The sequence below is a fragment of the Anser brachyrhynchus genome (genome assembly GCF_964034855.1).
Source record: "Anser brachyrhynchus genome assembly, chromosome: 11".
NCBI classification, from domain to species: domain Eukaryota; kingdom Metazoa; phylum Chordata; class Aves; order Anseriformes; family Anatidae; genus Anser; species Anser brachyrhynchus.
In genome coordinates this window covers 5290796-5318069 of record NC_137706.1, presented here as the reverse complement: position 1 = coordinate 5318069, position 27274 = coordinate 5290796, and the positions used below count along the sequence as shown (strand labels likewise).

Genomic DNA, 27274 nt, shown 5'->3' with positions numbered 1-27274 from the left:
TGACGCAGCCCCATTTACCATAACCCTTTGGGCCCTGCCCGTTAGCCAATTGCTCACCCATCGTATGATGTTTTTATTTAGCTGTAGTATTGTTCTGTATTGTTCTGACTTTTACTAAATAAATAAACTTGGAGACTAAAATTCTGCTTATGGTACTTCTCTCAATTAAATATGACTGGCTAGAGCATTTTAACTACCAGTCACAGCAGGAATTATACTGGAGTCTCCAAAGCAAGGACAGGGTCTGGAAGCAGTGCATGAACTGTGCATCTAAAGCACCAGTTCAGCTACTTGTACTTGGTAGAAAAGTATTTAGAATAGCATCTTGTTGAAAATCAGTTGCTGCTCTCGCTACTCATTTTGCAGGCAGGACCGCAGATATTTCCTCATACTAAAGTTCCCACAAGCCCATTTCTCTTGCTTGTCATACCAAAGGATTCACCTGTATTTTGAGCTGGTGCTTAGAGAGGTGTCAGGTAACCACCTGACTTTTTAAGCTGTTAACCATTTCTGCTTCTATTTCTTTAGTTCATTACCAGGAGTCAGATGAATGTTGATCAGGTTTATGGAAAAGTTAAGGAAGATTGTTTTTATGAAAATGGGCTTTAACATATAATCTGGATCCCTCTACCTTCCTCTTACATATGCATTCCCTTCTTCGTCTTTGCTTTGGAATATTCAGGTTGTAGAAAAGAAGTTATGTTAAAGGAGAGCAAAATTAATTGTCATCGTAAGAGATCATTCTTGTAAAAAAAATTGTAGTTACTAAGCACAGTTAAAAAAAATAAAAAATGCCAGGGATTTGGCCAAAATTACACAGCCTGTCAACGTGAAATGAACTTGAGATAGGTTTGCAATAGTTTCCACACAGAGTTACATCCCAAGAATCTCCCTGCCAATTTAGAGAGATTTATGATCACATTTCTGTGATTCATTTTACCTTTTACATATTTGTTTTTTGCCTAGAAACCACGCATGAGGACGTAAAATACAATGTTTGCGAAGATTAGCTAGTATTTTCAAAAGGTGAAAGAGGCAGTTAAAATGGCAATCTTGGTTCAGCCTCAGTCTTGAACAACAGGCATTTTTCTGGATTATTTCAAAGAATTGAAGAATAATTCAATTTTTCTGATGTCTGATTTGATTTTGGGTTTTCTGGCCTCAGGTTCGATATTATATTTTTACTTTTATATTTTTTACTTAATAATATGTGTTCAGCAAATACTACATTAATTCTACATAACCAATGGTAACAAAAATTAAGAAATCTAAAGAAATATTGAAGAAACCGGTCCTACTTGCCATACATATTATGACTATCTTACAAGGTATAAAATGAGTGCCTGTTATTATAGTTTCCCCCTTTATTTTCAAGCTTAATGTCACAACCTGTTAGATTTTTAATTAAATCATATATAATTTAATAAAGACCAAAGCAAAAATGGCTGAATTGTTGTCTTCCAGCATGACAGTATTTTACAGGCAACAATATGCATGTTGTGCATGGGTATTTTGGGCTAGATACGGTAAAGGCATTGGGTATATGGTCACTATTGGATTTCCCCAACTTTGAGATTGTCTACTAGTGTTTTAAAGAACTAAATGTTTTTGGTTGCCACACAATCAGGTTACATGGTTTTCTGCTGAATTCTACTGACATGGCTGAAAATGTTTTTTGAAGAGTTGAGATTTACAGGAATTAAAAAAAAAAAAAAAAAAAAAACAAAGACCAGCTCTAGAAATGGGACTAAAATTTCAGACTATTCCAGGACTGCCCTCAACCTCACAGTTAGTGTTTTATTTGGGGTTGTTGTTTCAGGGACTCTCGTGCATCTCCTGCATTGTAGTAGCACGACTTCGGAGCACCTGGCACCTTCACCCCAGCTCCTGCCAGGCTGTGCCCCTCCGCCAGTGCAGGGCCTGTCCCACCCTCCAAAGCCATTGGCAGTTGCACCTGTGAATTTACGAAGCTTGATCGTGCCTCTGTTTGTGCAGTATGTTTACTGGACTGTGTGGTTTTTTTTGTGTGTGTGAGAGAGGTTTTAGGTAAAGGAATGAAAACGTCTGGATCTTGATCAAGAATAGATTGGAGACAGGCACAGAGCTTTCTTGGACTGCAGTAGTTCTGGACACACCCAGAAGGAGAACTTTAAAGTTTTTAAACTAAAACAGAGAGGTACCTTCAGGGTTAGGCGGAGTAACTTGCAGTTTCTGATTTAACAAAAATGTACACTCCATTTGAGCATCAGAACCTTCCCTCAGGTCTAACGCTGACTTTGTCACGCAGCTTTCAGCGACAACTGTATCTTTTAAGGTAATTAATGAATATTTGAAGAGATTAAAACTCTGCTGGTAGGTGTCATCAGTTACGGTACAAGCTATTGGATATACACACAAATTATGGAGCTAGGTAAGTTTGGTACACTGCAAGCTGCTCTGTCCAAGTCTTGTGAATGTAGAGACTTTTGGATGCCAGCCAAAGGATTTTCATTTAACATCATTTAATAGATGTGAATAACTAAAATGATAAATACACCACGCTTTACCGTTGTGCAAGGGAACGGATTCAAAGGCAATCTTAAAAGGTATATATACTTTTTTGATTTAAGTAGTTCTAAATATTATTTGTTAACGCTATTTGCTAAATAATATAAAAACAGAGCTTTGCACATCAGCAGAAACAACTTTGGAATGATGCTTCAGTTTCATAGCTACTTCAAGTTCCTGCTGTCAATAGCTGGCAAGATATATAATCTAACCAGGAAGATAAACATTGAAGGAAATTTAACTTGGCTTGCCATATATTTAAGTCAACAAGATAAAATAGGCTATACAGCTCAGAGCAGTTCTGAACTGAACTGAGGTTGTGTGTGTTTGCACATGAAGTACCGCACATCACTGCTGTGAGTTAGAAGGGTTGGTCTTTGGTCGTTTCAGTGTGTGTGCGTACATGTGCAATTACTAGGAATTTTCTGTTGTAGTCAGTGCACAGATGAATGTGGATATATACACATGGCAGGACTTAAGAAGTATAGGTTGATGCTAGCATTACATTGTAATTCATGCAAGTGGAATAACATCCACCTACGATACACAAAGGGTATAGTCACTGGAAAAATTGCATGTGAGTAGTCCTGCAGTATTTAAGAGGTTAAGGTAACTGATTCATTAGCTTTTTGCAAGCCACCTCATTGGAAGAAGTGTTTTTTTGGTTAATTAGGGAAGGAGAAAATATTACTGTTGACTTCCCAGTAGACTTTCTTCATTTAACTTTCTTACAGTGTCCCAGGTGTCTGTCCTGATAATTATGTATATTGCATCTTTTAATTCTTTGAGACGTCTAGTTGTGTCTGTCTCAGCAAACTTCTGAGCTTGCCTATGACCCTAATAGATTCCCCCCCCTTTTTTTTTTAAAAAGTTACTCCCATTCTCCATCTCTTCCTCTTTTTTGAAATCTCCATTACAAATCAGTGTTTTCATTTTGTAATTTCACTTAGGCTCTTGTCTGAGCCCTGCTGACAAAGGGCTGCAGTGTCTGGCTGCTGGCTGCAGGTGAGACTGAGGTGATTAAAGACACTCTGCGGGTAGTGTTGAGAGTGTTAATTTCAGTAAATATCAAAAGGAAAGATTGTTATGATTAGTTCACCACTTGACAGTATAACTGATGAGACTGGTAGCCTTTGGAAGGTGTTAGAATCGCTCACCTGCAGTGCAAAAGGGGAGGGAGGAAACATGAATCGGGATCTGTTTAGCCAATCTCATTTTCCATGACCTGATGCAAGTTTTATTATATGCAGTGGAACACCTTTCCCTTTGGATTGTCAGGCCATGGGTGCTCTGGAGAGGAGGTGTTAATTCTGTCCCATCCTGTCTGGTGCTGTGGTTTTTTTTCCCTACTGAGTTTCACGGATTTAGTTTTGTCCCACTTTGGGGTGAAATGGGGAAGATTGTTGAAATGTCAAATATTTTAATGCAGTGGGGAAACTCTTGCTAACTCTGCTCCAGTACAGGAATGTGGTTTGTTCCAGTTGAGGTGATGTGGTCTATTCTGCTATAAATATGGGTAGTAGAAAGTCTTTTTGCCGGATAGGTCTATAGTACTTTTAAGCCCCTTGTGGTAGCTTGACTTATTGCAGCAACTGACACATTTTACACCTCACCAGGCTTTTGAAAGTTGTCATGCCAAAATTCGATCCTAGTGTTAACTGTCTAGCCATTTCAGGTGTTCATTTTGCCCTGGATCTTTGGGAGGGAACATAATTGCCATGTTTGCACATTTTCATATCAAAACCACCCGTGTCAAAATGACATTGCTTTTAATATGGTCTAAACACTTATGCACTTAAGTCATTTTGAAAGCAAGCTCTTAAGTTGCTTAGGTGCTTACCGTTTGCAGCACACAGTGTAACAATTGCAATTTCAAAAGAAATGCACATATGAGTTGCAGTCAGAAGTGCTTTGAAAAATGCATGGAAATGCTGCTGGAATTTGAGTTTGTAATGCGAACTGCCAATGACAGTAAAGATAGAGATGAACTGAAAAAAATGGTAAAACTATGCCAAGACTTTAGGTATTCTTTTTGAGAATAATCTCCAGAGACACTGAAGGTTTGATTTTGTGTTTTGTTTGTTTTTTTTTCTTTCCAGCCTCTTAGCAAAGCTAGTTTGCTAACAATACGTTTTCTGCTTTTCAAATGAGGTGTAATTTGCAGTGTGGGTTAGGAGGGTGCACATTTCTTCTGTTTGTATCATGTAACAACGTGCTGTTGGGATTGTGTCCCTCCACACAAGGATGTGGGATAAAAAGATTCTTGTAGAATGAAAAAACAGAACAAGAAAGTAAATCTGGGGAAAACGAAACAAAACAAAAAAACAGAATGATGAGAACTTGAAGCCTTGTTGGTGACAATCCATGTTCCATACATATTCTCCATTTTCAATCAGGCAGGTTGCAGGAAGTGAGACATTTGTTTCCATCATAATTCAGAATGTCTGTTAGTAAATAGTTTCTGAGGGGATATGTCTATGTTCTTTGTGTTAGTGCTGTATGTATGGACTTAATATTTACATGTGTAGCTTTAGTACGGACTAAAAATCTGGTTTCTGAAGTGTTCCCCATCTCCTTAAAAACAAACAAACAAAACCAACAAAAAACTACCCAACAACAAAATAAGTATGATATTAAGCAGTGAAACTGGTGAATAAATTTGAGAAAGCCTCGTAGATCTACTGACAAGCATGGAATTGCAGAAAGGAAAGATGGAGTTTAGCTGGGTCCTAGAGCTTTCCTCTTCACGACTAACCTGTTAGGTGCAGGACTTTTGTCATGATACTTTTCCAAGTGTCCAGCTGTTAATGGCTTCCGTATAAAAACAAACAAACAAGTGAACTGAGACCATAAAAGGAATTGTCTTTTCAAGTTGTTAGAAATATTTTGTGAGTTCTTAAACCCTATTTTATTTTTATTTTATTTTTATTTTTATTTTATTTTATTTTTATTTTATTTTTTATTCAGCTTGCCCAGTTACCTCTAAACAATCCCCATTTTCTAGCACAGGATCAGTAGTTTATCTAACTATGCATTTTTTTTAAGTTCTCAATGTCTTTTCCCTCTTTAGGCAGGTATTAATTACCTGGCTGCCTGACAGAAATTGAGAGCTTTTTATCTGTGAACAGCAATGTTCTCTTGTTTCTGTGCACTCCACAGCATTTCAACATGTAACCGCTTGTAAATGGCAAGATACAGACAGTGGTTGACAAAGTTCTTAAATTTATGGATATGCGTTTAGTCCTAATAGTGTTTTATTTCCTCTTTCCATTCCCTCCCTCAAATCCATCTCTCCCCCAGTTTATATTGGATCTCCGTACTACAGAGACCTTTCCTGCTTTCCTGTCTAATTCACGCGCTTCATTTTAGGTGTCAAATGTATAATTGAAACTTTACCAAAATAAAAACTCCCAGGTGTCTGAACAGTTGAGAACACTCCCAAACAAATGAGAGTGTATCTAGGTAGTAACTCTTTCAAGGGCTGGTAGGGCTTCTCCGTGTTTGCAATGATTGTGAATCAATGATAATACTCAGAAAGAAATAAGGATCAGTTGAATTTGGATTCAGAATACTGTTTAACCCCAGATCTCATGCGTGACTAGGGGCCAGGCACGTGGCTGGGATTGCTGTCCAATCAGAGTCCAATTGCAATACTTGCAATTAAATAAATAAAATCCCCAGTATAGTGGCAAAAGAGTCTAAACATCATACAGCTGACTTACCAGGGTTGTGAGACAGAAAGGCAAGTACGTTAAACATCAGTTCTGCACCCGTGGGAATCAGATCAAGATTTGGCATTCCATGTTTTTTCAGCCAAGCACTTTGGCACAGTTTGTCTTGTCACCCCAAATGGGGTGCGTCCAGTCTACTCATTGGTTTTACAGTTTGAATTGTCGTAACATCCCTGAATTCAGGTAGAAATGACTAACGCTGGTCTGTATCCAGTTTCTTAGACATCCCCAAAAATACTGAATAAGCAGCATTACATGTTTTTCTCTTTCTTTCTTTAGGATTTGTTTGACCTGCATTGTGCTTTACTACAGTGAAGAGTATTTTTCCCTGCAAGACACTTTGCATTAAAGGATCATGGTAGACAGTTTAATAGTTTCTTTGAGGTAAGTGACGCAACAAAACATTTTAAATCTGATTTAATATGTCTGTAACAGATTGCAGGAAATATTAATGTCCTGGACTCTTGCTTTTGTGTTATAAGTATTTGGATAATACGAGGATAAATAAAAATCCCGTCCAAAGACAAAATAATCACGTACGTGTATCCTAGGCATAGTATTCCTTGCTGATAGTAAAAAGAGAAAGTTCTCATTGTTTGTTTCTGCTTAGAGCATCTCTTTTGTGTGCCATTGTGACAGAATATTTTATTGGAAAGCTTTTTATTATTTTTATGAGGCCGTGTGATTACTGTCACTGGCTTTAAATAATAGATTTGCATGGTTTAGTACCTGTGCTGCAATTCAGTTTAAGATTTATATTATGCATTCCAGAAACAGTTTGACAGTGGGATAATATGGGAAATACCTTCTGAACAGTTTTTCTGACAAGGGAAGCACTAACCTTTTATTAAGCTCGTCTGTCCAGTTCTGTAGTTGGGCAAGCAGATTGAGAGAAAGCACGCAGCTGTGATGCTACAGGAACCTCTGCTAGGAATGAGAGCTGCAGACTAGTGAACCACATACTCTTTCATTTGTATGGAGGTACTGTCAGTTACACCTCTGATCTAAAGTTCCGCGTTGTGAATTTCAGACATCAGTCTTTGAATTTGAATTCTGGCACCCTCTAGTTTCCTCATCAGAATGGGTGTCCTATATTACTGACACTATTTGTTTTATCTTTCCTGCTGAGACTTATCCCTACATATCTCCGCAAAGCTGTCCCAGACTTAGGCTTGTCCTGCAGACTTTTACTTGGGGAGGAAGACAGGAATATGGGACAAGAGCTGAAATGCAGCTAATCACATGGCTAAATGCTTTCACTCCTGACTGGACAATCCACAGCTGGTCATGATAGCCCTGCTTAAAAGTACAACTAATAAGGGACAGTAACTATAAAAGAAATCTACTTTGGTACCCTCCAGCTTCATTCACTGAGAGCTACTGTTCACTGCAATGGGAGAGGAACTGTGAGAGGTGTTCCTAATGAGGAATTGGATAGCAAACCTTTTTTTTCCACTCCTAAAGTAGAGAGCTACTATAGCTTTCATTTTTCCCCTCAGTTAAACAGGTATTGGGTATAGTCAGTAAAAGAAAGTGAGCATGTTTGCACTTTGAGCTAATGTTGTGCAACTTGGAAAGATCCCTGATTTTGCCTTAAACAAGCTGCTTGGCTGCAAATAATATCATAACCATGAAAGCATGGGCTTTACCAGCAAGGTCCTTACTCAGAAGCCTGAGTTAAACGGTCATCAATCAGCAATTTGTAGATGTTCATGTGTCCTTGAAAAGTTTTGCCTTATTTTGAGGAGCACTTGTTCTTTTTGGCTTTAGTGCTAAGTAAGAATACCTGAAGCAAGCTGAAATTGGAAAGCCTGTTTTTGTAGTTTGGAAGGCCTAATATTAGTCTGGCATGACTGACAAAAAAAAAAAAAAGCTACTGAGAGCAATAACATTTACAAAATTAAATCGACACATACTGATTTGAAGCTAGAGGCTTACCTCAGGCTGGCTTAAGTATTCCTGCCAGTTTTGCCATGTGTTTGAAACAACAGGTTTATGCCAGTGTTTCTGGGAGATCCAAGTGCAGAAGTAAACTTAAAAACCAACTTCATTGTTCTTGAGTACATACATACAGATGTCACTTGTAATGCAACCTCGTTATAGAATGGTTAGGAAAAGCTTGACACATACACTAGAAGTTTGAAGTTTAGAACTGAATTCTTTAAGCGATTTGCTTTGAAGATTACAGTTCTCACTCAGTTCAGAACTACCAACCTTGTGCATTATTTCAGTAGAATTAATTCATGGAAGTCTTTAGTCCTTCTTAACTGAACAGAAAAACCCAGTGTTTTTCTTGTGGATGAAGGCATTCATTGTCTTATGCAAATTTTGACCTTTCTTTCAGGTGCTCTGGGGGAATATAGGGAGTAGAAGCCATAAAGGAGAGTAGATAATGGATAGGAAGTTTCTGAAAAGGAAGTTAAATATAACTTGCAGAGGATGTAGGTTGGGCCTGTCAAAGACTGAGCTCTGCCTTCTTTAAAATTTGTCATATTTTCATTGAGAATAGTTAGGAGATCACTGCAGCTGGAGGTCTGAGTTCTGTTTCTTTTTCTACCTTTGATTTTGGGTGTGATTGTCAAATCAGTTTCTTCAGTCATGCATTTGCCTTCTTTCCACCACTGTCTTATTTGAGCCTTGCTCTGAACTGCATGTCTGGGCTCTTACTGTAGTTTCTTTGCAACATCTTACACGGGCTCCAATTTCATCTGCTTCCTTTGTATTTTCCTTTATCACAAATGATAGCTATGTAAAATAAAATACTTCTCTCTAATGGACCTTTGAAGTGTTTTCACTTCTTTTTTTCTAAATTTGTGGCAGTAAGGAATGTTTTTTTTTCTCCTTTAAATGTTTTTGTTTTTATTTACTTTGAGAGGGGCATAGACTATGGTGATGAAGTGATGAAAGGCCATGTGCAATAAATGCTTACCTAGCAGTTCCTCTTGTGGTTTGTTAGCAAGAAATATAAAAAACAGAAAACTCAATAAAAACATTCTCCCTAGTAGAAGAATATATCTATTTGCAGTAATCAAATGCTTTGTAAAACAAAAACAAAAACCCCCACCTGTTTTAGTTTAGTTGGTCTTTCTCTGAAAATACCTGAAACAATGTGAAATATTTAAAGGATTACTGCATAGTAAGCAAAGGAAGGGGCTGTGAGTAGGAAGCACAGCTGGATTTTGTCTGGTCCATTAGTTTGCAGATGGATTTTGTGTCCAAATCCATCAGTTTTATTTCTGCATTGAAATTCAGCAAATCGTTAGCAGCTTTCTCCTTCATGGGGGGTCCAAAAGATTCCCTTTGTAAACTGAGAAGTCAGACTCCCAGTAGAAATAAAAATATCTTAATTTTCTCTCTTTCTTACCTTTTTGGGTTTTCTGATGAAGGGCTTTCTAGGAGGATGCAAACCAGTCCCCGATTCAAGTTGTAGCAAACAAAAGAGTGAGCTAACTGAACCTAGCTTGTAACAGGCTCTTAGGAGTCATTACAGTGGTGAGGCTTGACAGAACAAAGTTTGTTTGGGCTTGCTTCCCATTATGACTCCTTTCAGATTGAAGATGTGGGGACTGGGGTGATGCTTGGCTGCTTATCCTGAGTCTCTGGTGAGCTGTGTCCGCTACTTTCCATCTTCTGTGCCCATTAGGTTATTCAATTTCCATAAGTGTTAGGCAGCTGGGGAAGAACCTACATTCTGCAAAATCATGGAGGTTCTTTGCATGTTTCCTGTGTGCTGGATGTGGAGTGCACATCTGCAAAATGAGGAACTAGAGTTAGAAACAGACTCAGTCCACATATGGCCGAACTCTTACCTAACACTTTAGAAAAAGTGTGGAGCATATGTCAATTTAATCACCAAATGCTGAGGTGTAAAAGTATGCACTTCAAAAGATATTTTAATTTAAACTATTTTAATTTAAGCATAATGTTATATGAAATGCTGTTAGTGGACTCTACTTGGTGCACTTTTGCTTTATAGATAAAAGTATGTACCTGTTTCTGCCTGCTGTGTAGTGAAGAGGATATCATAAGAACGTTTCACACAGTTTAGCGAGTCTGCTTTGGTTAGTAATGGTGTTCAAGTGTGTAAATAACTCCTCGCAGTGTCAAGCCCTTTAATGGATTATAGGTGTGTGTGGTTTGGATTAGTGGCAATGATGTATTCTGTTTCTCTATTTGTTTTTTCAGACTTCTCAGTTCACTAGCAGTGCTGGGATTTCAGTTTGTCATCCCACAGCCTTCAATTGAACACAGAAAGGTAAGCATTAGAAATATTTGGATATTGTGTACTTAAAGGTAAACATTGAAAACAGAGGAAGATGCGTGAAGTGATGCAATCTAGATAAAGATCTGGGAATAATGTAGCTTTTGTTGTGTGTATGTTTTTATATTAATATATGTTTTTAAAAGAGCCCCATCATAGTTAATCAGGTGAGTGTTATAAACAGATATAAAGAAAGTGTATGGCGTGTTGTAGGTCATAAATATAGCTGTGACAGCTTAGTTAAAATTTAGAGCATTTTCATCATGTAAGACAAATGGGAGAAATAATTCATGTCAGTGAGAGCAGCACTCAAATATGGAGTGATTAGCAGAAGCATACAGTTGCTCATAGGTAGCACTTTCTCTTACAGAGATCTGTAGGCATCTGAAGCAGATGCTGGACCCAAACCACACTCAGGTGCTAGACTGAAGTTGCTAGAGACTGGAGCTGGAAACTGTAAAACTTTTTTCTTGTACTCTTGTGAAAAGTTCACATGCACATCTAAGAAGGCATGCAGCCAGCACGCGGTATAGAGGACCCTTCTATCCTGCTCAATATTAGTGAGGCCTCAGCTGGAAAACTTAATTTAGATTTTTGCATGGCTTTTCAGGAAAGTAGCGGATGATTTGGAAACAGAGGGCAGCAGTGATTATCCTCGGGAGGTTTTACAATTTCCCCTCTGAGGGGAGTTTGAACGAATTTGGGTTGTTTAGTCTAAAGAGAAGACTGAGGGGGAGGAGCAGATATAATCTCCAGATACTCTCAAGTGCCAAAGAGAGGTCTATTCTTTACCTCTGTGGTAGAGTAGATGAGAAGAAAAGGATTGAAATTGGCAGGGGAAGTTTGGGTTTGATTATTAGAAAAAATTTCCCACAATAAGGATATAATGAATAATAGGTCACATTTACTGGACAACTTTTAGCATTTCCACGATGGAGGCTTGGAGAATATGTTGGACAGATATTTGCCAGGAATGATGTGTAGGTATTGCTGATTCTGCCAGAGACATGAGGGAGAGACCCTTTGAGTGCTCTTCTGTCTCTGTGTAGTTTGTGATCTTATATCTATTTCATTTCTTAATTGCTACTCAAACCCAATAAATTAATAAATAAAAAATGTCAAGTAACGTACATCGCACAGGTTTGGTGAATAATGCAAATATATTAAACTTGATAAGTTCATTAGGTGGAAACAAAAATTACTATGCAAAAGGTTTTTATGGTTTCTCCTGGAATACAAAGGTTGTAGTGTTGGTCAGTAGTTTCTAGGATGTTGTTTTTTCTTATCTAACTTATTTTGAACTTACATTCATAGAATATAATTTCTAAATATCAACTATCCTCTTCAGTGAGGCCAGAGTATTTATCAGTATTAGCAAAAGGAGGAGGAAATTTTGCGTGAAACCAATCACCATATGTGTTTAAAAATCATCCAAGCTGTCTCAAACTGTTTAAACTGAAATCTTTTCTTAATATTTGAGCAACTAACTTCTCTTGTCCATCAGTACTGGACATATGAACAGCCCTCCTGCTGCTCATCATGCAGTCAAGCTCTCTATTCTCTCTCCCCACACTTATTTTATTGAATAAATGTTATTTAACCTTTTCTGTTAAGTGCCATGCTGTGATGAACTAAAGGTTAAACTATGAAACGTAACAGTCCTCTTCCTGGACAAACACTGGAGTCTGTATTCCCAGCTTTTCAGAAGTCATCCATGGGTGGATTGTTAACTGATCTTATGTTGCTGTATTAAAACAGTAAGCTGTAGTTATAGCTGTACTTTGCTTATTTTAGTGTAATTGGTAGCGTATGCAGTAGTAAAGATTGTCCAAAAAAAAAATTCTGGTGTAAATATTGCTTTGTGTTAACTTCTTGCTTCTGTTATTAAGTAGTAGCATTGAAGCAGTGTAGTTTCTTTGAATTTACGTGCATCTTTTTGTCACCCAATTGTATATTGCTATTGACTTTAATGGAAGTATAGTATATTATCCAACTTATTTTCAATGCATGGAAGAAGTGTCACAGTTTGCTTTTACAAGCTTTTCATTGGGGCATTGCAATATTTTTGAAGTACTTAAATGAGATGAGCGAGATCCCTCTGCTTTGCTGTGGTGAGCTGTTAGATCAGTTGAGTTACCTATGGAGATGTAGCCTGAGTAGCACTGCAATGTAATGGCCAAAACCCATCATTACTCAAATAGCACTTCTGTTCATGAGAGGGAATTTCTACACTTAACAGCTACTTCAGATGTTATTTCCCTATCTATAGTATCTTGTTTTTTCGCAAGGTTAAGTTTTTCTGTTTTGGCTAGAGTTTTAGGGGTTGGTGTTGGTATTTTGTTTATTTTCAGTAGACACAGAAGTTTTGCTTCTAGGATTAATTTCTGAGTCACCTCTGTTTTCTCTTTTCTCCTTAAATCCACCACACAATAGCACTGTGTTGATTGTGTTGGCAGAACACAAGAAGTAGAGTTAGGAGCCTCTCAGAACTTCTGTTAATCAAATCAGTCTGTCACTGTGGACGGACCATGGGGATCTATGAGCTTCCCATTTGCTTCAGGACAAGATGATTAGAAATAATGCATTGCCTCTGCTTGCCTTGCCCCATGCCCCTATCCCTCTACCTAGAGTTTTAAAGTTGCTGAACACCTACGTTTGTGTGGTTGGATAGACCTTTTTCCGGGCAGTCATATACCTCCCTGAAGTTTGTCCTATGAACGTTATATATGACAAGTAAAATGAAACACTAAGACTTAAAGGAATTCTGCCATATTCTTCGATGAATTGGCCAACATACTTTGAGGGGTAAAAGCGAGGAGATGAGTTTTTGTCTTGCTCTCCTTTGTCTGTAAAGAAGTCAAGGAATGAATGGGTTCTTTATTTCTTTCCATCTTTGTCTTCCATTTTTGTTTTCTGTGGCAGGCTTGCTTGCTTGTTCCACTACGCTACTGCAAAGGGCTTACGGTGTTAGGAATGATCCCTTCTGCTGGGCTGTAAAATGAGGAAAATGGAGATCTAAGTGTGAATGTAGAGGGAGAGTGTACAGATAGTACAATAGCTTCATGTGCTATTTCAGATGATAGGAATTTGGTTACTACTTCTGACAATTATATCAATTTTAAGATTCATATAGGAAAATCTGTGTATAAATGCGGTCCTAAACCTGCATTTATGTTGTGATAGTGACAGTGAGTGGCAGTTTCTTAATGTCTATTGTTCATTTACCCTCCCACACCCTGTAAAAGTCATTGTTCTGCTAACTGAAAAGGATAGGGCTGCCTAATGCATCTGAACACACCGTAATAATGTAAAATGTGAAGCATGAAGCTAATCTACTCTGTCCTTGAAACTGGGGGAAATTGAAGTTAGACAAAGTAGTTAGTATCTGTGCTTGGCTTTTGGCCAAGGCATCAGAACTGTTAGGCATTAGCTCTACGGAGTGCCGTGGGATCTCCACAGCAGCTGGTCACCACCTTGCTTCTACCTAGGCTGAGCAATGGGAGCTTGGTAACAGATAGCCCTGTGTAATCCTTCCTTGGAATCCAGGTAGGGCGAAGCTCCCCCCTAAGGTCAGCAGGGAGTGAAATCTGCAACTTGTCAGGACTTGCTAAGCTGCAAACCAGCTCTTGCTAACAGGCCTGCTACGGAGTTACTGTGGCTCTGTCCTGCTGGGCTGCAAGCACTCCATAGGGTTTTGCTGGGGCAGCTTACTGTCTGTGCGCGTGTGCACAGCTGGTGTGTATGTGTTGCTTACAGGGATTTGCTGGTGCTGCTCATTTTTCTGTAATGTACTCCTGGTTTATAAGATACCTGTTGTGCATTGCTGCTACATTTCCGTATACATCAGTTCCATAAAACTGAAATGTAGTTCATACTCCTCTTGCAGTGTTCTACAGGTCAGCATATTCACATGCCTTCAGCGCAGGTGCTTGACTTTAACTGTGTAGATATACGTGCTGTTGCACTCACTGTAACTGTGGGGAAATAGAGCCTTTCTGGCTATCAGTGTTTATATTGTAATTAGCAGGGTTTTTTAGGAAACTGGTGATACAGACTGTGCAAAGGTGTTTCCGTTAAACTTACCCTTTTAATGCAACAGTGTGTCCAGAACACCACCTGTAAGAAGGTTGCTGCTCTCCCAGTGTTGTAACCAATTCCCTGTCCGCGCTGTGGGTTAACATGCTTTAGGTAATAAAATTCTTCCTGCTGGAGAGGGAGTCAAAACATTATTTTGTGCAAATACACCTTTGAAAATCAAGGCCCAATGGTTTCATTATTTTTAACCTGCTTTATAATGGAACTTTGAAAATTATTATTATTTTTTTCATTAAAAGTACTGGGTTTCTTAAGCATGGGGCACCAGGGGCTTAAAGCTTGTTCTGTATTTCTTTGGGAAAAATGACAGGGTCTTTTCTCCAGTTGTTTTCCAGAGAAGGTGAACTTGCAAGGTGATAGGCAAACTTTTTTAAAAATCTTTTTTAAATCAAGTGAATGTTTACACCACATGTGGACCCCAAAGAATTTCACTAAGTGTGGAAATACAACAGAATAGCAACAGCTTTGGCACAGCTGAAGATGATCGACCTGCAAGAAGGCCTGGGGTAGCAGCACAAGCTGAGTGACTTAGATCACAGGTGGTAATCAGTGATGAGGAAATAGTTTATTAAAATAAAGAAGCCTAATTTCTGGTATAATGAGGTCCTGATGCTTATCATCTCTCTGTTACTGTAAATCAGAAGCAATCCCACTCCAGATAAGGAGTGATTATATACAACTGCTGGAGGCGAGGTTAGGAGTGAGCCGTCTGTTTACTTGAAAGTACTTACTGGTTTCTCAGCAAAATGGAAAGAAACCACTGCCTTAACACAGTAAGCTCACAGAATGCGATGGAGGAGGTCTTGGTGTGAAAAAAATTATCCAAACATAGAGGAAGCTTCAAGCTCTGGCACAAAAACTGTTCTGAATTTGTTGAGAGCTGTTTACTTTCTAGGCTATTTAAATAATGTTCAAGTCTCTTCAGATGTGGTCAAAGTTGGTTGAAGGGGCAGTTAAGCTTTCCAGGCATTGTAGCTTTCTTCAGTGATTTGTGAATACAAAGGTCTTCTATTTCCAGGCTTTTTAGCCCTTTAATCTTCACAGGCACAGATGTTCGGATAGAGTTTTTATACAAAGAGCGGAAACCCAAATCGTTTAAGCTGGTAGTATTTACACTTACCATGTACTGTAAAATTCAAACGGTTTACTACATCTTTGATTAAAGGCTTCCAAAATGCACTGAAGAGCATACTAACCAGGCAGACATATACACATTGTGTGATGATATTTTGCTTGGCCTCTGCTCCATTTTTCTGCTAGCCTTGAGAGATCTGAGAAGTTGTTATCTACAAGTTTCAGGGGGGGTTTGGTAGATTACTTTTTATCAAACCACCAGTGTGCCACATGTTTCTTGTAAGAGGCATTTAAAATATAGCCGTTCCAAATGTATGGCTGTAAAATGGACTGTAAAGACTTTCTGCTGGGAAATTGTCATGGCTATATAGGTATGGTCTTTATTGGAAATCAGCTGAACTAATATTGGAAGAATATTCCTTTAAGATGCTTTGACTGGTGAAAGAATTAAATCAGTTCCATAGATGTGTTTACAATGCTGGCAGGGAAATACTATAATGTTACACTTGAACAGGCTCTAAAACTAAACTATAATTTCCTCAGCCCATTCAAAATTTGGCATGCTCTGCTCTGAACCTTAGTTCAGTTCTAGTTTCTGTGAGTCAGCCTGCTTTTCTTTGTACACTCTTGAAATTTTAGCAGGACAGAGACTAGCTTTTCTTTTGTGGGGACAGACCATTGATCAGCTATACAATAAGATGATAAACGTTCATGAAGAATACCGAATCTCATCCTGAATAAGACATACAGATTTTTTTTAATAACAACAATGTATTTATTATACTAGTGTTTTGAATCCTTAGCCAGGCTGGACCTGGTTGCATTAAAAGCTGCGTGGACATCTTTTGTGACAGATTGTGCCCTAACAGAATCTTCAGTCAGAAGAACTATGAAATAAAGGAGGGGCAGCCCTCGGGTAATGCAAAAAATAGGGCAAAGTCAAGTTTTCCAAGTGCCTTGACACTCCTCTAATAATGATGGCAATGGTTTGGCCTCATAGCATGGGTCATCAGGTGTGGTGTAATGAGAAGGGGGTCCATGGAAGGGACAATTTAAAAATGCTTATAGCCTGAGGGGCTTTGAGAAATATTAATAGGATTAGAGCTCCTTGTTCTGGGAAGCAGAGGACAAATATGATAATAGTTTAGAATTAAAACAAAAAAATACCCCAAAGGTATGCAAGCTTCTGTTAATTCCACTTTGCATCCAGCACACAGACATGAGTTTACTGAGTGAGTAACATTGGTGGTGGTGTTCTGAGCAGGTGATAAAATGCCCCTCTGGATACAATTTCTTTGTCTTTGGCTAAAAAATAATTCCATAAAGCTTTGCAAAACAGACATTCGAGTCTGTTTATATGCCTTTCGCATGTATAACTAGGAGTATGATGTAGTTAATTTCTTCATGAATCCATTGGGATTCAGAGTGTTTAACCAGAAAAAAAGAATTTCTGGATAACATGTTAGAAAGGAAATACAATATTATTTTACGTAAAGTAAAATTGGGGAAAACCAGCAATGTCTGATTTGGTTTAGATAGCTCTAGATCTAAAGATTGTCTTTTATCCCTTTATAGTTTTGAATTTGGGATTATATAAGATGCTGAGTATCTGCAAAATTTCTAGTAACATTGGCTGTGGCTATAGCAACTTGCTTAATTAGGTAGCTGATTAAAAGGTATATACTGTCACCAAGCATTATGATCATTATTACTGTGAAAGTCTATCGTTAACCTATTTGGAGTACTATGTGCAGCATTGCACACTGGAAAAAGTACTGAGAAAGAGGATAATCCGAATTCTTGCTTTTCTCCTTTACAAAGGGAGACAGAACAGAATAGGGCTGATGATTTTCAGAGAGAGATCACTGAGTGGGATTGTATTAGTGGTTTCAAATCAAACATTGTGGCATGGTGAAAGACAGAATGAACACTTGTTGGTTATCATAATGAAAAAATGTGGAGGTACGCAGTGAAATTATCAGGCTTTATGCTTAACCAGTGGAAGAAGCAGCACTTTTTCAAGGAACAATGGATAACTGAATTGTAAAACGTGGGATATTTTGGAAGCCAAAACTATAAATAGACTAAGAAAGGTATTAGTTTTATTCATGGATGTTATGTCCATGGCTATTAAACACAACAACTTGAATTTGGTGTTTAGCTGAGGGTGGCCCTTAAATTACTGATTCGCTGGAAGTAGAGGGGTCTGTGCATGTCTCTCTAAATGTGTCCTGGTCCTTACGCTGTTCCCTGAACTTTTCCTTTTACTCCAAAAACAGAACATAATACTGAGTTAAATGGGCCTCCAATTTATCCGCTGTTTTCTACTTCTCTGCACGCTTAATTTGTGTGTATGCTGGTTTAATAGGACAAACTATCCTATAGTATTTAAAATCAGTGTTTGTCAAATAAGTACTGCATTGTCAGTCGTCATCTTCATGCACAACTAGTTGCGTATGAAATGTCTGTGGCTTTCAGCTCAAGTGATAGTTCCTCTTCAGGGATGTTCTTGCATAGTATAGTTTCAAAAATTGCTGCTGAAATCCCAAGATATGGATCTTATTTCTGACTTTTCTCATGGAGGCAGTACTAAAGATTTCCATTGTATTTCAATGCCATGTGTACTGCTAGTTTTTTCTGAAATGTTTGATTCAGGATCAGAGTGATGACTGCATTGTATGAATTCAAGAAAACTTTTTCTATGTAAGATGTAGTCTGTGACAGGGTGGCATACTGAATTCAGTAACACTGAGGTTCTAATACACTAAAGGTAAGGGAAAGCTCCATGCTTGTCACGGGACTAAAGCTACAAGAATGACAAAAATGGCATTTGGCAGTGATTTAATGGAGAATTAGTCTACCTAAAAGCTACTAAGGATGTTAACGTTCTATAGGACAACTTTACATTTCTAAAATCCTTAAAATTTGTAAGTAAGAAAGTGACCAATAGACCTACTCAATTCTTTCCTTCTGTGCATGTAAACTGTATCACTTTGTTCAATCTTCACGTTGTCGTCTTGTGTAAATTCAAATGCATTAGAAAGAAATATCTGTAAGTGATTTGTGAAATCTTCATCCTGTGATTGAGAGGGTGAAGGTGAAATTTATAAGGTTTTGTCATTTCAGTTGTTTCTATTTTATTGTAGGTACAAAGTGATGACTAATGGATTTAACAAGCCCAGACAGCCGAATTTCTCAGCTTCAGAACATGATGTTTTCTCTTGCTGTCCTCTCACTTTGTGTTCTTTTCTTACTTCACATCATGTTCTTTTCTTACTTCTACTCTTGTGGAGTGCTGAACATTACTGAATGAGCAAGGTGTTTTATCTGATAAAAATATATTCATATTTTACATGGGCTTGTTATGACTCTCCGGCAGAGGAGGTTTTGTAGAAGAACACTTCCATGCTCATGTGTTTAACTGTGTGTCTGTAAATAGTTACTTATATGTTGCAGACAACCGCTGGTGCAGGCTAGGGAAATAAGCAAGCTGAAATGCTGATGCTGTAAAATATAATGCTGTAAAAGTAGGTGAAGTTAGTGGATCTTACAAAGATCTGACAGCTGCTCTCTGATGCCGCAAACTTCTTAGCTCCAGATAAATGTACAGTCTCTCCTCAGTACATGCTGAGTACATAAACCAACTGCTGTTGTAGAAGTAACTGACAAATTCCACAGTGAAACTTGCAAAGCTTATAAGCTGCAGTAGCTGCAACACCAGTTTTCTTCTCTTCTGAATACTTGCACGACGAGGATGCAAGCTGTCCAACATACTCTTGAAGTTATAAAGTAAATAAAGCATTCAATTAAGGAGTCACTGTTTCCAGATTAAATGAAACCTTGCAAGACTTACTAATATGCTCAATTGTGGTGTATATATCATAAATTCAGAGTTGTACTTATATAAAAAAAAATCTTATGCATTGCATTCAAAAACAGAACGGTAAGAACAAGTCACCTAGGGCTGGGTCTCGTTATTTGCTGCAAAGGCACCTAACGTATCTCAAGAATCCAAATAGCGGCTATCCTGGTCACGGGAAAGATCTAAAAGGTCTCAAAGGGGATTGTAATTGAGGAACAATATTACTGCTATGTAGTTCTTTTCTTCCCTCACTCCTGCTCTACTGTGTTTTGAGAACTTAGCCTGGATGAATCTGTTGAAAAGATCTCAACATGCTGGTAATTAAACTTCAGACTGGCTTCAGATTAGGCCTTCATCCCACCAGATGCTAAATTTAGAACCAAGTCTGAAAAAAACTTCCAGGATTAAATTTTACTCTGGGACTGATTTGTCAGCAAGAAATCTTGATAATGCAGTAGTGATAATTTTTTTTCTGTAAAGTTTTTGTAATCTTGAAGTACTGTGCAATAGAGGAGAAAATTACCTGTTTCAAAAAGAGGAGTGTTAAAGATAAGACTGGATTATTCAAATTATATATCTGCAATTGTCACTGATATAGTAGACATTCCAGAGAGAGGAAGACAAAAAGTGAATTCTGGCCCCCTGGGTTTACAGGGTAAGCAAACAGGCAGACAATTAGGAGAAAGGAAACGATTGCCAATTCCTTCTTTTTCTTAAATCACTAGAGACTTTCTGTTGGAAGCACAGCAAAAGGACTAAGTAGGTCTTTAAAAGCAATTTGAATGAGAATAGAAGAGAGGTCTGAGCAGCCCAAGCAAATGAGGGATGTTGTGGGTTATGCAGAAAAAACAGCTTAAAAGTGAGGTGGGACTCTTTTTAGAAATGGCAAAAGCAGGAGTTGTTCCTGAAGGGCCCTGGCACCTACTGGCAGGACTTTCCATTATACCGAACTGTCATTGCTGCAAGTGTGTGCACATTAGTAAAGTCTGATTTTTTAGGTGTGTAAAAAAAAAAAATGGTGAACGTTGTTAAGGAAACAAGAGACAGAGTACTCTAACGTATTCTGCTTTTGAGTTTTTCAGTTTGTTACTCATGATATACCGAGTTTTTGTAACTGTGTTATCTACACACTCATGCCTGCTGTCTTGAAAGTAAGTGAAAATGCGTATGTGAAACTATTTGAAGTCAAACTTAATTGCACTGTAGCACCTCCACATTTCATGATAATATTGATTGCTAGTTATGGATGTAGTTCTGCGTATAGGATCCAATTCCATGGATTTTAATATTCCCTGTGCATTTATTTAGCTTTGCACAGAACTAGAATTGAAGGTTGTGTATGCAGAACACAACAAATGCATAATTAGCATTTAAGTCCATGGGACTTGCACACATTTTTTCTGAGAGAAGATTTTGGTGATGTGTTTTTAATTATCATTCTTGACTTCGTTAGTTAACTCAAAGAAATGAATATGATGCATGTTGCATGGACCTGGGGAAAATTAGGGAAAGAAGAGGAAATAGAATGTGTTTTCTTATCTGTCACGTGCATAAAAATCTTCCTCACTGCTTTGTTGGCTTCTGCTGTCTTAATAGGTTTGTTAACTGGCTCTGTTTGGTGTTCCCAAACAGAAAGTTAAATCACAAGCACTCTTACAGGTCTTGTACAACAAGCTGATTTATAAACAAACAAGAAGTTGCTGCTTCTACGTACAAGCCTTGTGCTGCCAAATAACTGAAGAATGCACAGGAAAGAAAGGGCTATAATTATGGGGTGAAAATAGATTGAATGTATAGAATAAACCCCTTGGTGGTTGATTAACTTGCAGTAGATAGACATCTTTTTGATGGTACTTGGGTGGAATGGCTATTACTCTGTCTCCTGAAGGAGCAATCAATCATGAACTATGGGAAAGTAGATGAAATGGCTTAGTTGATCTCTCTTTTGTGGGCTGTGTTGTTCTGTTAAAGAAATTGCTTTCATGATTTAGCTCAGCAAGGAAAATTCAGTAAGTTTTTCGCTTATCCCCTGTGCGGGCTCAAACTCTTCCCTTGAGAAACTGTGCTGTTTGGGTCATTTTTAAAGGGAGGGGAGACTTAGAGTCAGGAATCCTGCAGTCTGTGGTGTTTCGGAGGTATTTTGGAATACTTCTGCTGTCTCCCTTAGCTACCTGTAATTTCGTGGCTGTATCGTAGGGCACTGTGCGAATTCATTGCTGGCTGCAAGGTAACTTGGAAATTATAGGACCTAAGGGTGGGCAGAGACCTGTGAGTCCTGTGGGCCAGGTGCTCCGCTCTGCCCCAGGGAAGGTCAGTGCTAGCTTGGTTGTTCTCAACAGAGGTTTGAGACTGGCCTGCAAGGCAGTGGTACCAGAATCTCCTCAGGTATTCAGTCCTCATGCTTCATTTGCCTTTTCTGCTAAGTACTTCTTCCTACTAGTTTGGATCACCTCTGCTAAAATTTAAATCCACTGTTCCTTGTCATAAAGTTTATAGACATGGAGAACAACTTGCTGCAAAGAGAAGATGAATAGTTTTGTTTGTTTAATTTAAACTGTTGGTAAGTCTAATTATTGCCCCCTAAGTTTTCTGTTCCATAAGCTAAACAGCTTCAATTTAGTTAGTCGTCTTAGTAGGTTTTACCGAGTAGATTTTACCACTAACCAATTGTATTGTTCTCTAAAGATTCATTATTGGCCCCCATCTTTCTCAAAGTTAAAAAATAGAGACCTTAATTAAAAAAAAGTACATAACCCACTTTGCTACTGAAAATCCCTTTCTTAGAATTTTTACTACAACCTAGCAGTAAGATTCTAAGACCTTAAAAGTAAATATTTGCATATCAATATAAGACATTATGTTGTTATTTTTTGTTAGTTTGATTATTACATTCTGATTTAAGTAGCTAGATTAAACTTTCTTGTGCTATGTCTAGAACTATTTTACTGTGAAGATTAAGTGGCGTGAAATGACATTATATTGCCTTCAGTCATTTGAAGTATCATTTTATATGGAGCAATTCTTGTTGCAATGAAGTATGGTAGCCAGGAAGTTCTCTCTGCAACAGGTCAACACTTGTGGCTATTATATTAATTTCTATTTCTGATTAATGAAATAATTCTTATTTTAGTGCTGATTTGACTTGCTTTCAGACTAATGGATTTTAGTCGGTGCCTATATAAATGCCTTTGGCTTCAAAAGAAAAAAAAAAGTGCACTGAACCATCATAGAAATGATTATGATGTAGTCCAGACAAATGAAATGTGCCTTGTCTGAAACCAATGAACTATTGGTTTTACAATAAGTAAATTTGACTGCAAACTGGGCTCAGACCAGAAGAGTGTCTCCATATAAGGGTTATCATTTTGTATCTGTGGTAGGGCTACATTAATGTATAACGTATGTGTGAACTGTGAATATTGACTGAAAAAATAGCTAACTGAAGAACAGCTTATTTAGTTGGTCATATTGTAAGCCAGTGATGTTCTGTTATTGGATATGACTGCAAATATAACAGCCAGAAACCAAGACCTTGTTTCATGTTATTCATAATTTTGACATTATGTGGTTATTAGATTGTACAGGCTATTGGATTTAAAAGGTTGATGCCAAATAGGGTGCCCACAGGAAAAAAAAAAAAAAAAGACATTAAATACAGAGACATCTGCTCCTGTTTTCAAATAACACTAGTGAAATGGGGAGCACATCACACTATTGCAGATGCTTTTTATTATTCAGAAGTTATAATTAAATGCAGTTTTTTCTGTGGTTGGTGATGAAAGAGCGAGAGCAACCTCAGAGGGGGGAAATGTTTCAGATTATGTAGACCACAACTGACTATTACACAGCAGCACCACAAACCCTACGCTGGCTTGGCTTTTCATATTGTAATGGTATATTCAACCCATGTTTGCAAACCGCATTCCACCAAAGCCTGCCATGTTAATAGCAAGCTGATCAGTAACGTGTGCTGACTGGCATGGGTGGTTTGCAGTTCAGTTAGTGACTGCGTGTGTTATCTGTGACTAGAGGCAAACTATGTAGATGTTAATCTTTTAGTGCTATACAATAATGTTTGAGCCAAAATTATTAATGGAAGCTATGTTTTAGAAGGTCATCCTTTAAAGTGGGGAGAAGTGCCATGCAGAGGGACATGGCTGTTTCTCCAAAGCTCATTTTGAGGTAGCCAGACACTTGAATGGGGCTGTACAGGTATGGCAAGCAAGTGGTTGTGATTAGTGCCTTTCTTATTTCATAATTGAAAAGATAGGCATGTGTGCTTGTTGATCAAAGGTTATTTGGAGTATAAGTAAATGCTTAAAGGATGCTAATTTAAAAGAATGCTGTTCATATTAACAATTGTGAGAATCAGGCATTGGAAGCCTGCTTTGAAAACCAGTGATTTAACCAGTTGGAGAAGGGAGACGACAACTGTGCATTTAATGCAAAATGGCTTTATTTTCTGCGCGAGAAAGTTAAACACTCTGCCCACTGTGAAACACAAAGAAATCCTGACTACATCTAGCTCCAGAAATGTGTGAAACTCGGGGCACAAGTTCACGGGGAGATGGGTGCTTGTAAGTTGTAGGCTGTGCTGATACATTGCCAACATCAAAGTCAGGTTGTTTAAATACTTGACCACAGCTGGAAGGGTTAACTCTCCTTACAGCAACAGCCTGTGCCATTCCTAATCATAGACTGGTGGAGGTCAGCAGGGAGCTCAGGAGCCCATCCAGCCCAGCCCCTGCCCAAGCACGCCACCCAGAACACCTTGCCCAGGACCCTGCCCAGGCAACTTCTGGAGATATCCAAAGAGGAGACCCCGCAGCCTTTCTGGATGACCTCTGCCAGTGCTCAGCCACTGCACAGCGAAGTGTTTCCTGATGTTCAGATGGAGCCTTCGTGTTCCATTTTGTGCCCATTGCCTCTTGTCCTGGCACTGGATATCTCTGAGAAGAGCCTGGCTCCACCCTCATTTTAGATGTAGCACTTAGTGATATGGTTTAGTGGAGGACTTGTTAGTGTTAGGTCAGAGGTTGGACTAGGTGATCTTGGAGGTCTCTTCCAACCTAGATGATTCTCTGATTCTGTGATTCTCGTTCATTATCCTTCATAGCTGTATCCAGAGCAAAACGCCCTCTTTTGGGGGCTCTTCTTTGTTTCCCTGTCCATGTGCTGCTGAATGGTGTGCACGGGCTAAATAGCACTGAATGCCTGAGACCAACAGTTTGTCTTGTCTTTCTGCTTATTGAGTTTGATAGGGATTTCTGTGAATGTGGGTTTGGGCATGTCATCTTAAGTAGTTCTTTTCCTTGAGGTATTCTGGGAAGAGCACGAATTAATATTGAGGGTGGAAGGGAAGTGGTGGTATAAGAGTTAACTATTGCAATATTTTTGCCTGGTTGGCAGTCAGCCTGTCCTCTTACGTTACTGCTTTCCTAAAAAGTTCCACATTAGAAGGGAGTTCCTGAAATATTTTTGCAGCCTGAGTTTGCCAGTAGCAATTTCCATTGTTCAGCCATCAGAGTGGAAGAGAGCAGTCAGTATTTGTTGACCTAAGTTGTCACCAAAGATGACGTTACCTCCTGATTTTTGCTAATATTGACACCGTTTTCAATGCAAAGTCTCCAAGCTTTGCATTGCACAATGTTTTCCATTGCTGAGGACTAAAGAAAACCTATACTATCCAGCTAGTCCCAAACCATATCCATTCATCTGAATGGATGACAGCTGTAGGAGACCTACTGTACTAACAGAGGAGGCAGCCACTGTCAGGAAATGAATAAGACAAGTCACTTCCTATGTAGTTCAGTTCCATTATGTGATGTGGAGTGAATGGCTTAGAAAAGATATCAGTACTATCTTCATGTTACACTGTCAATTCTTGTTCCTAAGTCAATCTGTTGTGTCTACAGGTTCCCCAGAGGATAGAAGAGCAAAGCGATGCCTCTGAAGATAGCAGTGCAGGAATCCCAGGCATGTGGGGAAGTTGGGGCCCCTGGTCTGCCTGCTCTAGGAGCTGCAGTGGCGGTGTGATGGAGCAAACGCGGCCCTGCCTCCCAGCATATTACCGCGAAAGGGGCTACCGACGGCCAGGGCGGCAGTACCCGGCCTCGGAGAGAACTCTTGCTCATCCGAATCCCCGCCATCGGGAGGACTCACTGACTGCTTATCCTGGCCATGTCGTTTCTGCCATCCGTACGTCTGTGCCGCTTCACAGGAATGAAGAGCAGCAGCTTTGGGCTGGCCTTCGGGCCTCTGTTCCTTCAGGAGGCCACAATACCAGCCATCTGAGCAGGGGAGCTCTGAGAGGCAGCCGGCATTCTCAGCCCCAGAGGCATAACACCAAGGCAGAAAAGAGGTACAGTGTCTATGCACATGTTTTATTCTTGCTATGAATGACATATATGAAGACTGGCATATCAGAGTGGAGTCAATATTTTTTTAATACCTATGGAAAAGTCATTAAAGATTAAGGCCGACTTTTATAATGTTTGCCATCTTCTGTGAAAGGCAGTAATCAATCTATGTTGATTACTGATATGATAACACCCAAGGGCATATATAATAATTCTACAGTTGTGCTAAGCAGCTTACTTTATTTCTCTTTAAAATTTGGTTTACTGAGATATTTTTCCTTTTTGTTACTTATTTGATGCTTCCATCTCCTTCGTAATAATAAAAATCTTAAGTAGTAGCTTTATCATTAGATTCTAAACTTCAAGATCCATTCTAATTTTAATTGATTGAAAAAAATTTTTGTGAAACATTTTGGGAAGAATGGCCACCTGTCCACTTTTTCTAATCAAAACTGTGTTTTTGTTTTGCCTTTTTTTTTTTCCCATAAAGTTTCTGTTTTGGGCTTTCTGTTTCCTTTTGTTGTTTTCTACCACCTCTTTTAGCAAAATTTCCTGTTTGAAACAACAAAAAAAGGGGGGGGGGGGAGGAGGGGGAGTGGGTTTTAATACATAAAATATTTTAAACAATCTACCTGTTGCTATCAACTTTTTAGTTTTGCTGTTCAGTCTTTAAGGCTGGATGGAACTGTGCTGATACAATTGATTTCAACAATCTCTCCTTTCTGGAAAAACGCTTTGTTCTCTTCTTAGATACCAGTCTGCCATTTGTTGCAGCTAAAACTATCAGGTTTTTATATATGTGTATGAAAAGAAAACAGATGTGTTTCCAGTTTGGAAACTGAGGAGAACAGGCATGGAAGATCCCCTGGGAGGGAGTGTTCCTGAAACTTCTGTATTCTGTCTTTCCTCAGATTATGTATTCAAGCAGGTGGAAGTTCTCTGCTTCTTTCCCTCTCAGCCCTCTTCTGGGAGATGTGTGGAGTGATTTTTTTTGTGTGTGTGTGTGGTGGTACTTTTTCTTTTAAAAAAAAAACAACAACAACAACAAAAAAAAAACAAGCATACAAAACCTCTTTCTTATCTGCTGCTTTAGGATTCTTAGGTGAAGCAGTCAACCGTAATTCCCTCTCCTTTTTAAAGACCTCTTACAGGCCCTAGCCAAAAAAAGCAATGTTACCTTGAGGCAATATTCTAGCCTGATGCAATTAAGACAGCATGACTCTTCATTTCTGGTGATAAAGACATCCTCGGCCCCTGCAAGAAACTCTCTCTGTCTAAAAGAATATTTGAAATTGGAAATTAAGCTGTTTTCCTTCTGTTTGTCTCAGTGAAACTTAAATTTCAA

At 38.6% G+C, this 27274-nt stretch overlaps 1 protein-coding gene across 4 annotated transcripts in view; it reads left to right on the top strand.

Annotated features, from left to right (window-relative positions):
* THSD4 (thrombospondin type 1 domain containing 4) overlaps window positions 1-27274 on the top strand; it is a 301256-nt gene that overhangs the window by 19796 nt on the left and 254186 nt on the right. For all 4 annotated transcript variants that reach the window (XM_080608031.1, XM_080608030.1, XM_080608032.1 and 1 more), the window contains exons 2-4: window positions 6558-6662; window positions 10464-10533; window positions 25486-25931. In XM_080608031.1, coding sequence (XP_080464157.1) covers window positions 6634-6662; window positions 10464-10533; window positions 25486-25931 — 545 coding nt within the window. In that variant the 5' untranslated portion in view covers window positions 6558-6633. The remainder of the gene's footprint in view (window positions 1-6557; window positions 6663-10463; window positions 10534-25485; window positions 25932-27274) is intronic.